This window comes from Chenopodium album, chromosome 12 (genome assembly GCF_948465745.1).
Source record: "Chenopodium album chromosome 12, dcCheAlbu1.1, whole genome shotgun sequence".
NCBI classification, from domain to species: domain Eukaryota; kingdom Viridiplantae; phylum Streptophyta; class Magnoliopsida; order Caryophyllales; family Amaranthaceae; genus Chenopodium; species Chenopodium album.
The window spans coordinates 34,712,009-34,725,688 of record NC_137845.1 but is presented as its reverse complement, the minus strand read 5'-3'; the positions used below and the strand labels follow the sequence as shown (position 1 = coordinate 34,725,688).

Sequence of the window (13,680 nt, the reverse complement as noted above, 5' to 3'; positions counted from 1 at the left end):
GTGGAGTGTATCAGTTTTTGCTTTGAGCTAGGAAGTAATGTTGTTGTCAAAGGATAGTGTGACATTGTGAGGTTGTTTTTTGTAACACTTTGTCACATCCTTGACAACTATTTTGGAAAGGAATGGAAATGTTGATAAATTTCAATGAAATTGTCTTGATTACTTATTTGTTTTTTACTTTCCTTCATATTCTTAACTATACTGTACATTATAGTGAATCTTGTTCTTGTTTTGCTCTTTGTTAGGTATGGATATGGATGTTTCACTATGCATAATGCTATACCATGATGTGAATACTTAGAGTTTTGCATTTAACATTTTTAAGTCAGAAATAAGATTATTATAATCAGGAATTAGATATTATTAGCCAGGAATTAGCATGGTTTAGTCGGATATTAGATAATTCATTTAAGGTATTAGTGTATTTTAGTGAGGCATATCATTCTAAAAGTCATAAATTAGCAAGTTTTAGTCAGATATTAGATAACTTATATCAGGTATTGGTCTATGTTTATCAGGCATAAAAATATTAAATAGTCAATTCATGATGTGAATAGTTATAGTTTTGCATTTAATATTTTAAGCCAGAAATAAGATTATTATAATTAGGAATTAGATATTATTAGCCAGGAATTAGCATGCTATAGTCAGATATTAGATCATTCATCTAAGGTATTGGTGCATTTTAGTCAGGCATAACATTCTAAAAGTCAGAAATTAGCAAGTTTTAGTCAGATATTAGATATTATATCAGATATTGGTCTATGTTTATCAGGCATAAAAATATTAAATAGTCAATTCATGATGTGAATACTTAGTTTTGCATTTAACATTTTTAAGTCAGAAATAAGATTATTATAATCAGGAATTAGATATTATTAGCCAGGAATTAGCATGCTTTAGTCATATATTAGATAATTCATCTCAAGTATTGGTGTATTTTAGTCATGCATAACAATCTAAAAGTCAGAAATTAGGAAGTGTTAGTTAGATATTAGATAACTTATATTAGGTATTGGTCTATGTTTATCAGGCATAAAAGTATTAAATAGTCTTAGAGTTTACTTATAGTGGATGTGATTATTTAGTGTTTTGGATAAAGATATTTAAAATAAAAATATTTACTTAAGAGTTTTGGATAAAGATGACAAAAATGTAAGAATAAGAAATAGAAAAATATTTAAAAAGTATTTTTTTAATATTTTTTATTTGTCTATAAAACCATTATTTGCTCACACATTTTGCATGTTTGTGTTCTTGTATATTCTCTCTCCTAAAATAAACTTTTTTTTCTTTATTGCTGAAATATGGAAAACAATTCTTAGTCTTCTACTTCATCAAACGATCCACTCGAAAATGTTATTGACAACTTTGAAAAGAAATTAAATGATCTATTCGAAAGAAGAGATAGAGTGAAGGATGGATTGATGAAGCTCTATGAAAAAGTGGAAAAGAATGAAATCGAAGAACTGAGGAAGAGAAAGAGGGCGCAGGAAAAATTCCAAGAAGCGCAAAACAAAAAAAAGAAAGAGGAAGATCAACAAAAGAAGGAACATAAAGAAGAAAAAGAAGATCAAAAGAAAAAACAAGTTTAAAATCTCAAGAAGAAGATTAAGATTCTAGGGGTTTTTTTTTCCTCTCTCTCTTAAGTTCTAAGCTCAAACAATATCATTAAAATATATGAAAAAAATAACATGTAATAATTAAAATTTCCAATATATTATATTTTATGATATATTTCTTCATTTCGCTGAATTGATTATCAAATATATGAAATATGTAACCTATACATTACTTAGTATTTATTTAGTATTGTACTTTGATTTTATTTTGTTTTGTTAGTGTATATTTTTTTAAGTTTAAATTGGTAGGTTTGATTTATGAATTATATTATTTTAGTCATGTATTGGTTTTTTTTAGGTATTAAATTATGATAGTCAGGCTTAAATAGTTTTTGGTGAAAAATTAGTATATTTTAGTCAGGAATTAGATTTAAATTCTCATGTAATGGTTTATTTTTGTCAGAAATTAAATTAGACTAAATTCCTTATATTACAATATTTTATATTAGGGCTAAGTATAATACGTGGACAAATTAACAGTCAGGAAATGATGAATTGATTGATTGAGAATAAAATTACTTGGGGAAGCGCGCAAAAATGATTGATTTAAATTAATTGAGTATTATAAAAATCATTTTTTCCAAAAAATCTATCCACCCTTTCATATTTCTATTCTATACTTTAAAAAAACCATCCATCTCCAGAGCTTCAACAAAGGCGATTTAGTAGTTTCTTATTCAATTTCTATTCGAATTCAACAAAATTGCAAGGTACATTGTTTTCTCTATTATTTTTATTGTTTTATTATTGAAATTAAGTTGAAAATATTATTGGTATTGTAGGGTTTAGAGTGCTATGTTGATCATCAATTTTTTTGTGTAGTCATACAAAAAGTGTTATAATGTGTGGAATATATGTATTTTGTTACTTCTGATCGAATTTTCGGCTTTGTTACTCAAGTAATTTGATGCTTAGAATTGGTTGATGTTCATTGTTAGTATTTTTTAAAACAGAGTATTTTTTGGTTTGAATTATTTTAAATTGTGGTTGTGTTAACACCATGATTATTGGGTGTTTTTTTAGGGTGAATGGACCTAGTAGACGACCCTCACTACATGGCTGCTCTAAAGGATGCCCCACATGCTTTATCTGTTCCTGAAATCTTATGCATGTATATCTTTCCTAAGTGCACCCCTCGAGCCCAAGCGATGTGCAATTGCGTGTGTAAGCATTGGAATGATCTGTGGTTTTGGAAAGCCTGGATTCCTGATGTTGTTAGAGCTAGACAGGCCAGTGAAAGGTGGTGGATTGCAACTGATATTATGAGGCATAATGGGTATGGCTTTCATAATTCAATGGTTCAGGATTGGGCTGAGTTTCTGGATGGTTTGCGATGGCTATTTAGGGATGAGGAAGACATGTGGAGTAAGAAAAGGAAGAGGGAGGAAGCTATTCAACCTGGTGGGCAGCAGAAGAAGATTAGGCCAGAGTAGTGATGTAGATAGTGCTAGGTTAATTGCCCTGTGAGTTGGTTTTTGCTTAACTAGAGGGCAGTCTTTTGTATAGTAACTAACTCTAAGTAATTAATGCATGGAATTTTTTGCTCTTGTCATAGTTTAGTGTGACATTGTTCTTTTGCTTTTGTAAGGCAATGTCACCAGTATGACAAAGTGTTAATGTACTTATTTGACAATCATTAATGAAATGAAGAAATTGAAGTATTGATTTTGACTTAATTTTTTGTTTTGGTTTTGGTTTATATTCTGTATCTTTCTATTGTTTATCCTTTTTTGTTGCATGATGTTGATGAATGGATAAACACCCCTCAATTGGACTATGTTATATTATTTTTCTCAGGAAATAAATTACCTCAACCAGGAATAAAATTCTTTCAGTCAGAAATTAGATGAATATAATGAGGAATAAGTACATTTTAGTCAGGAATTATACTAATTTAACCAGAAATTAACTTATTTTTGTAACTAAATATATATTTTTAATCAGGAATAATATTATTTATTTCAGGATTATTATCCTTTTAGTCAGGTATTAGATTATTTAGGGCAGGAGTTAAATTATATTTGTCAGAAATTATTTTTGTTGTATTTTTGTTAAAGATTATAATATTTAAGTCAGATATTAGTATTTTATAGTCAGATATTAGATAATTCTTGTCAGGTATTGATCTATTTTTGTCAGCTATAACTATAATTTAGTCAGGAATTAAATAGTTTTAGAGTTTATTTAGATTGGTTGTGAATAATTAGAGTTTTGGATTTAACATTTTTAACTCAGAAATAAGATTATCTTATTCAAGAATTAGATATTATTAGTCAGATATAATTTCTTTCATGTTAGGCATTGGTCGATTTTAGTTTGTCAGAAATATATTTATTTTTGTAAGTAAATACATTTTAAATTGATAATAAGATAGTTTCATTCAGGTATTAGATTACTTTTGTCAGGATATAAAACTTTATTATCAAGATAAGATTGTCTTCATCATGATTAAAAAGTTTGAAGTCAGGAATTAATAAATTTAAATTTGTCATTAATATCTTAGTCAGTTATTGCATTATTTTTCACAGGAATTATATTATTTTTGTCAGGAATTAACCTATATTAAATTATAGAATACAGATCACATATTAAATTATACAACACAAATATTATGAAGCTAAAACTGCTTACCTCTTGTATGGAGTTGCTCATTGCAAGATCTTGATCAGTGAAAATTGATTTTGGTTCAATTCCACATATTGACTTTTTGAAAATTGAAAGCAACCAAACAAATGTTTCAGTCTTTTCATCAGTTATGAATGCACATCCAAACATTGTTGTTCTCCAGTGATTGTTTATACCAACAAATGGAGCACGTATCAACCCATATTTTTTTGTTCTGTATGTTGTATCGAAGATTAAAACATCATCAAAAGCTTTGAAATCTTCGAGCATTTGAGAGTCACGCCAAAAATAGCTCACAACATCATTTTCTTCTCCAAATTTTAGTCTATAAATCTTGATCTGCTCTTTCTTGAAGGGTGTCTAATATATTCTGCATGTCTCCACCTTCAACCATACTCATTTTCACCCTTGATACATAGTAAAGGTGATCTCTCTTAGTATGACCTACACGTTCTTTTCCTCCAGCTTCATTGCTTATATAATTATAAGCATCCATTGGTTGAATACCACTCTCAATCATGCTCTCAATTAGCTCACCCATTGGAGCTGATATTTGCCTTTCTGATCTTAGATGATGTCGTTGAACTGTTATTACCAATTCATGATTATGTTCCAACTCATGTGTAAGAACAGCAAATCTACCTTCTGCATTTTTCTTGAAACGAATATGAGCTTTGCATCCAGTTCTTGTCTCATTTACTTCCCTTTCTTTTCTCTTTCTTTCATCAATTTTACCCAATATGGGTATTCCTACTGAATTTGGTTCACCTGCAATCTTCATTTTACCCTTCGTCTGTCCTTCCTTAGAACATCTAAAATAAAACTCATACAATCAATCATTATTATCTCTTCTCTTTGTTGATTTTCTAACGCTGAAACCAACAAATCTTGAATGAGCTTTGTATAAAAAATATCCATCTCTATAGTCTGATACTGTATAACCTGCTAAACATCTACTTATGTTTTCATCCTTGTCATATTTGTAATAATCTGCAGCAAAAGTAAATATAAATTATATAAAAGTCAAGAATTAAAATATTTTTGGTGTAAGAAATTATAAAATTTCAGTCAGGAATTAGAATATTTAACTCAAGAAATATATCACTTTAGATAGTTTGTAAGGAATTAAAGATATACAGTCAGAAATTAGATTTTACATATCAGGAATTATAGTTATACTGTCATGAATTTATTTTCAGCAATAACATCATTATAATTACAGAGCATTTAATTATTAGTTGGTTGAGTAGGTAAAATATTTAATATAGTTGGTTGAGAGTCATTTATTCTTACCCTAAACGCACTGTTCTTCATTTATCTTTTAGTCGGGAATTACATTATATATGTCAGGTATTACTCTATTTTTGTAAGCATTAAAATATTTTTCTCAGGAATTAAACTGTTTTTTGAAAGTCAAAGTCTCAGGAATTTGCATGTTTTAATGAGGAATTAGATAATTTATGTTAGGTATTACAATATTTTACTCAGGAATCTAATTATTTTTAATCAGGTTTAAGATAATATTGCTCATCAATTGGTATGATTTACTCAGGACTTAGATTATTTTAACACTTCATAAATCTTCTAATATTTATAATTTTCAAACAATCATACCTATTATATTTGCAGCATCTTCATCTCTTTCTTCATCATCTCTTTCTTGATTGGTGTTCTCTTCTATAATTACATTATCTGTTGTATTCATTCATTATAAGTCGAAATTAACAACGATCTGAAAAGAAATTAGCCTTGGTTGCAAATTATAAGTCGAAATTAACTCAAAATTAAATACGATCTAAAATTAAATTAACATTGCATGCAAATTTATAAGTCGAAATTGATTGCATGCAAATTTAAATTGCATCCAAAATTGAATTAATTCTTTGCGAAAATTTATAAACTCGAAATTGATTATGAACTAAATATGATCTGAAATTAAGTATAATTTGAAATTAAATACAATCTGAAATTAAATACGATCTAAAATTATGAAATTAAATTGAAATAAATTGTACCTTTTTTCAACAGTAATTGAGCTCGAAATTGATTCTATAAGTGAATCAGATTCTTCTTTAATTATCATTCTGTTGTTTGATTTCTACATTTTTGTGATTTGAATTTTCTGAAATTCGAAGATTTGAATGCTCTGAAATTTGAGTAAATGAAGGAATTCTTAATTTCGTGAAATTAATGCGTTCGCAATTTTGATAGAAAATGACGGCACTCTAAATTTGAGGAAAATGATAAATGATAAAAAATTCACACATTTTAAAAAATGGTGCGTGGGCTTAGGTCGAGTATCTCAGTCTCACAGCAAAACGCTTTCTTTTGGAATATGCTCAAAATATCCTAAAAAATCCAATAAAAAATTAACAACTTTAATTATGGATAATCATCAAAATACCAACCTTTTGAAATTTGATTTTATCCCCAAAATAAAATCAGATTTTATTTTGAAAATATTTTTAAAACAAAATATTCTTTTTTTTGAAAAACCGTGCACCAGCCACCGTGGTGTGGCCAGCCTAAGCCGACCATGGTGGTCGTACACCTGACGGTGTACGCTGCTGAAGCAGCGGTGTAGTAGCAGCGGCAGTAGTGCCGCGCAACACTTTGCACGGTGCTGCTGCTGCTCTTTTGCTCTCAGACCTCTAGTGCCCCACCCCTGCCCTCCCTCTTGGCCCACCACTGGCGGCAGCCACCAGCTGTGCCACCCAGCCGCGGCTGCCACCGGAAATCTTCCATCATTTTTTTTTTAATTTCAATTTTAATTAACAACTTTTGTTAAATAAAATTAATGTGATCCATGATAAATTAAAACATAACTTTTATGCTAATTCATCCAATTAAAATCACAATCTAATTTTAAAATCTAGGATTCTTCATGAAAATTAATCCCATTAATTTAAGTTTTAAATTAAATCATTGATCATGTAAAATTCACAATTTATGCATGAAATCAACTAGATTAAATAAAAAAATCGAAATTATTCAAAAACCAAAACACAAAATCAAAATTTTAAAATTTTAGGGTTTAGGGTTTTGAAATTTTCGAGCATAATAGGGAAAAATTCGGTCCATTCTACGCTATTTGGAGCATAATTAAATCACATTTAATCAAATTCTAAAAATTAAATCTCCATTTAATATAAAGATTGAACCATAATTAAATTATTCTCCCTCTTAATTGAATTAAAAATTGTGGACATCAAAGAATTATGATCAATATGCGTAAATGCAAGAGGCTCAGATACCACTGTAGGGTTTTAGGTACTATAATGCGGAATTTCACGAATCATATTCGTTCGCACCTAAACAGGATCTACAAGCATAACACATAGAGAATCACATAATACAAACCTTTGATGCGTGATTTCCACAAGCAATTGACTGACAATTAGAGAGATAATAGAGCCCCAAGCGTTGCTCCTCTACTTAGTCCACGAGATAGTATTGAACCTCTACTACTGCTAGGTAGTTGGGCACGAACACTTCGAACCACGTTCTACAAAGAGGGGAGGAGAAAAGCGACAACGAACACCACCACACCACCACCGTGCACCACCTTGCAAGTCGTACAGTTGTACGGATGGGAGGAAGGGAGTAAGGAGAGAGATTGTGTGAGGCTAGGGTTTGGCTGCTTACTAGTCAATCCTCAATTGATTGGTTAAGTGCTGTATATCAAACCCTAGGAAAGGCCTCTATTTGTACATCATATGTATAATTAGAGTCCAAACCAAGCCCACAATATTCCCTCTTCAATCCCATATGGCCGACTACTCTATGAGGCCCAATAATGGGCTTCCTTCTTTTGTTCAATCCATCACCCTTTTGTGTGACCTTATAGGATCCATGCTATTGGTCTGTGGACTATTTGTCTAGCCCAAAGATCATTGATCACGTCTAGCGACAGATAATGACAACCTAAAAGAACGAACTTAATTATATCCATAATTTGATCCATTATATATCTAGTAATTGCACTTGACGAAGACAAATCCTTTAGAAAAACCAATTACTTATAAACCTATCATCATGGAAATTGATAGAGGGGATACTTGGATGGACCAAATCATTCTTTGCTTGAAGGGGGAATTGCCAACTGACACCCCCGGCTATCAGACAATCAAGAAACGTACTGAGTGGTTCATGCTACATGACGGGATCCTACAAGAAATCCTTCACTCACCCATTTCTCAAGTGCATCACCCCAAAGGAGGGAAATTATGTCCTTAGAAAATTCATGAAGGGCATGTGGTAGCCATCAGGGCGGAAGAACCATAGCAGGAAAGACGCTAAAGGCCGAGTTTTATTGGCCAACCCTGAGGCATGATGCCATGAAACTGGTACAGAAATGTGAAAGATGCCAGATGTTCGCGGACGTCCCTCGTCTCCCAGCCAATGCCCTCACAAGCATTCAATCAGTCTTACCCTTTGATTGATGGGGCATGGATATCCTTGGGCCTTTCCCCGTGGCTTCGGGACAAAGAAAGTTTCTGATAGTGGATGTTGACTATTTTACCAAGTGGGTTGAGGCCGAGCCAGTGGCAACAATCACTGATAAACAAATTCAGAAGTTCATATGCAGAAACTTTATCACCCGCTTTGGGGTGCCCCGCATCTTGATCTTAGACAATGGCCATTAGTTCAACAGCAGGTCGACTAAAGAATATTGTTTTTAAATTCAAACTAGGTTCTTGGTTGTATGCCGACCCTAAACAAATGGGCAAGCCGAAGCAGCAAACAAAACAACCTTGAAGGGGCTAAAAACAATGCTGGAGGGTACGAAAGGCTCTTGGGTGGATGACTTGCCCGAGATTTTGTGGTCCATTCGTACCACTACCAAAGAGGCTACGGGGCAAAATCCTTTTGCCTTAGTGTATGGAAGCGATGCTATGCTCCCAGTGGAAGTTGGAATCCCATCTCCTCAAGTCACTTTCTATGACTACGCCCAAAATGATGAATTGAAACCCTTGACCTTAGACCTACTCCCAGAGATAAGAGGACATGCCTTGCTTCGCTCCATAGCATACAAGCAAAGAATAACTCGTTATTACAACAATAGAGTCCAGGATAAACCCCTAGCTGAGGGAGATTGGGTGCTTAGAAAATGCGAAGCTGCTGGCAAGCCCCCCGCATTGGGAAAGCTGAGCCCAAATTAGGAAAGGCCTTACAAGATCAAAGAGGTCATTTGCCCGGGGACCTTTCGCTTACAGACTCCTAATGGCAAGGACCTCCCCAGCCATGGAATGCGGACAACCAGCGAAGGTTTTATGTCTAGGCATGTCGATCCCTTACAATGATGCCCTAGGGGCAATAAGAGCCGATGCGAGAAGATTAATTTATTATAGTGCATCATTGTAATATTTGCTTTATGTTAATATAATGAAACCCCCCCCCCCTTAGTTGGGATGTTTGCCTCCTATGTTTTGTATTCTTTATTATTTTCTTACTTGAAATTTATTTTTGTCTATATCGCTTACTAGCAAAGCCGACAAACATTTAACAGCACTGCATCCCTGGCATAGGGCATTCCGGTTCGCTGAGTTAGCATAACGATTTTGTTCCAATGTTTGGGGCAAGATGCTAGCCTATGCTCAAACATTTGAGATAGAGTCCTGGCCAAGTCGTTACACATAACTTGAGGCTCGTTTAGCCCTCAGCCTGCCCCAAGGGAGGGGCAAGCTCAGCTCTCAGACTCTCAATAACTTAGGGCTCGTTTAGCCCTCAGCTTATTTCAAGAGTTGGATTACCCAGCTCTCATGCAACTCCCAACTCGGGGCTCGTTTTAGCCCCTAACCTATCTTTATTATCTAATAGTCTATCAATCTAATATCTATAACTAAGGACTCGTTTAGCCCCTCGGCGTGTACTAAAAATGCGAGATAAAAACTAAAGCACCCCCCCCCCCTTTTTCATAAATCGATAACATGGGGCTCGTTTAGCCCACAACTCCTTCGGAAGAGCAAGAATGGCATACTGAAGTCAATAAATCAAGTACTCGGGGCTTTTTAGCCCCTAGAGTTCAACAATTCATGAGAAATCATCAAGTTAAATGCAGGAACTCAATAAGAGAAAGCCGAAGAAAAAACAGGCAATTTTAGTACATTAATAAAGTTAAGTGGTTCATCAAATCAAAAACAAAGTGCTACAAGTTTAAGTACAACCCAAGAAAATAACTTAAGCAAGTTAAATACAAAAGCTGAGCTAAAGTAACTACTCATTGGTCTCATTCTGTGCCTCCGCGATCAGAGCTCCTATCTTATCCCGTACCTGAGGATAAGACTCTTGAAGCCCGAAGGCAGCAAAGGCCTTCTCCATATGAGTCTAAACATCAGCAACCCCAGCCTCGAAAGTCTCACACCCCAGCTCGGCCTTAAGATCCTGAAAGGCTTAAGTCTCCTTCCATGCAGCAATCACCGTCTCCTGAGATTGCCCTTGGGCCTCTTGAGTAAGGCTATCCACCTTAGCCTTAGCCTCAGCCAACTCATTCTTCACCTTTGTCAGCTCGATGATCCTCCTCTTAAGCCGGTTCACCGCTTTCTCCTTCTCCTTGTTGGCAGCAGCAACCTTGTCCTCAAAGGTCTTGATACGAGAATCCCCGGCCTCGTTGGCATCAGCGAGGTCCTTCTCGGCCTTGTCCAAAGCCTCTCAGGCCAACCAGAGGTCTTCTTTCAGCTTGTGAATCTCATTGCGAGCCTCCAAAAGCTCAGACTGGAGTTGTTGAACACCATGCTGAGGATTCCTCTGGTATTCTTCAATCAGGACCACCATAGTCATGCCAGCCTACACCAAAAATGAAGGGTTAACACAAAATGCCCAAGAAAAGGAGAAGCAAACACAAGACATAATAGTAAAAGAAAATTACGTTTAGGTAACTGTCAAAGGCATCAGTAAGGACCTTCTTCGAGTCCACCCTAACTTCATGCTCGTCATAGGTGGTCGCAAAGCGGGCCATCATATCCTCGACCATAGGCCTGCGCTCTCCCTTGAATCAAGTCTTTGGTCAAGGCAGCTTTGAACTTCGCAGCTCGGTAGTTTGCAGCGGTCATCTTCTTTTGAAGCTTGTCTTTCAGCTGGCTATATGTAACACCTGCGAGCAAACATGTTAATCAGAAAAGCCGGGGAGAAATAAATAAAGAGTTAGAAACTTTTAAATAGACAAAAACAAATCCTACCCCTATCATAGGCGTGGCTCAGGCCCACGACACTAAAAAAAGCTCCTTCTTGAAATGTCTATCCTTCAAGATCCACATAGTCGGACGCTTATCCTTCGATCCTTTTTCCTTAAAGGATTGCAGCCAAATAGCTCCCACGGCGATAAGTGGTCTTTATGACCACTTTTATGACCCTTTAATCCCTTTCTTGTTCCTTTTTCCCTTTATTCTCCTAATTTTGATGTAATTATGTTTCTTTCCCACTCCTATTAGCCTATAGCTTATATTATGTGATTTTTAGTGTTTTTTTCCTCTTTTCCTCCCTCATTTTATCCCTTTACTATTTTGCTTACATTTATGTATGAGTGTTTGTTCATCTTGTATTGAAAGCTCATGATAAATCTCCCCTAAGCTTTGCTTAAACCTTGGAATGCTTTGGAGTAGTAGAAGAGTGGAGCCTGAATAATTTCATGAGAGCCAGATCAGTTTGATGGAGCGGCCGCTCACCCTTATAGGAGCGGCCGCTCACCCTTATAGGAGCGGCCGCTCCTCCTGAGCAAATTTCACACTTCTCCAGCAAAATGGAGGAGCGACCACTCCTCGCTGGTGGAGCGCCCACTCCCATCATTAGGAGCGCCCTCTCCTCTTGGGTGGAGCGCCAGCTCCCTTATGAAGGAGCACCCGCTCCTCTTGGGTGGAGCGCCCGCTCCCGTGGGTTCGATGGATACTCAAGACCCTCTAAAGTGGCCGCTTCCCCTCGATAGAGCGGCAGCTCCCCTGGGTATTCCGTGCATTCGTACTTCATTTTTAGACTTAATTTTGGGGAAAGAAAGAGGGGTATAAATACCCTTAATAATGTAATTAGAGGATTATTCAGTTTTTAGCCCTAATCTAGTGAGAGAAACTATTGGTAATCTAGAGAGAGAAAGTAATTTAATCTTCAATTTCATCGTTGTAATCAAATTTCTTCAAGGTTTCCTTCAATTCAATATAAGATTTTCATGTTTTCACCTTCAATCAAACTTGAATGGTAGTAATCTCTTACTCTTCTTTAGTATTTAGTTTAATTGTTCTTGGTAATATTAATTTCCTTTTAATTCATTGATTAATCTTGTTTGATTGCTTTTTCTTGAATTTGGAATTATGTTTAGCTTGGTTAAGTTTGAATTCTTGCTTAGAGTAGATGTAATGGCTCTCTTCTTCCCTCTAGCTTAGATTTTAGCTAGGGAAGGGGGTGAAAATTGTGATTGATTAGGATAATATTGATAATTGATTGGATTTGACCTTGATTTGATGATTTTGTGCTTAAATTGGTTGGAGTTATTGATGTGCACCTTTAATTCCAATATTTAAAATTCTAAATTAGATGCATGGGAATGATCTAGTTTAGGTTGGATCTATTCAATCAATTTACTTGAGTAATTGCATGGGAATGAATTATTTGAGTACAATTTGTATTCCTTGGTGTGAATTCATGTTGATTATCATTGTTATCTTAGTTGAGCATGATTGGAACCCCTCTCCCTAGTGATTTGATCATATTTCTCTCAATTCTAGTGTTTCATTCCTTATTTTAGTGTTTCTAGTTTGAACTTTCTTAATTAGCTTGCTTTAATCTTTGTAGTAGTTAATTTAATCATCGATATTCACAAAATCCAATCAAAATACCCCTTGCTACTTGTAATAGATTCTTGATTTCACTTGATTGTGCAATACTTCGTTTCCTTAAGGATCGACCCTTTACTTCCCACTAACTAGCTTAGTGTATGTTTAGGCTATAAATTTCTAATTTGATTTAGGTTAGTAGTCCCAACGACCTACTTTCCCGTTATCACACATCCTCATCAACGCTCATAGAAGGGACATTGTAGTTTAAACCAACCTTAGGTGGGCCACTATAGTCTCGGGGTACTCTCCAACCCCCCGCATGGAAAATAAACAGAAAAGCATGGCGGAAACCCTTTTGGGTAGAAGGTTTGGTGTGTATGGTAAGATAGAACTCCCTAAAGCATACCACCCATGTCTATCAACATTACCCAGAATCTCCTGAAGACTATGGGTGTTCCTAAAAGCAGTTATGGTACAAGGTACGCCAAGTATACTACAAGTGGTTATAAAGGCGTTTATTGCTAGCCAAGAGTTGGGAACAAGCTCGGTAATGCACAAGTTATACTCAATCAACAACTCCTCGACAAAGGGACGCAAAGGAAACCTCAACCCATTATCCAAGCAATCCTTATATACAGCTATACACCCAGGCGGAGGGTTATCTACAG

At 34.9% G+C, this 13,680-nt stretch overlaps 1 protein-coding gene across 1 annotated transcript; it reads left to right on the top strand.

Annotated features, from left to right (window-relative positions):
- Positions 1-9,019: 9,019 nt before the first annotated feature.
- On the top strand, positions 9,020-9,409 carry LOC145571126 (uncharacterized). Its single transcript, XM_081630208.1, has one exon. It carries the CDS (start codon positions 9,020-9,022, stop codon positions 9,407-9,409), a length of 390 nt encoding a protein of 129 aa, XP_081486334.1.
- Positions 9,410-13,680: the final 4,271 nt, after the last annotated feature.

Coding starts and splice junctions, on each gene's coding strand:
- LOC145571126 (XM_081630208.1), top strand. CDS start 9,020: ATGCTGGAGGGTACGAAAGGCTCTTGGGTGGATGACTTGCCCGAGATT.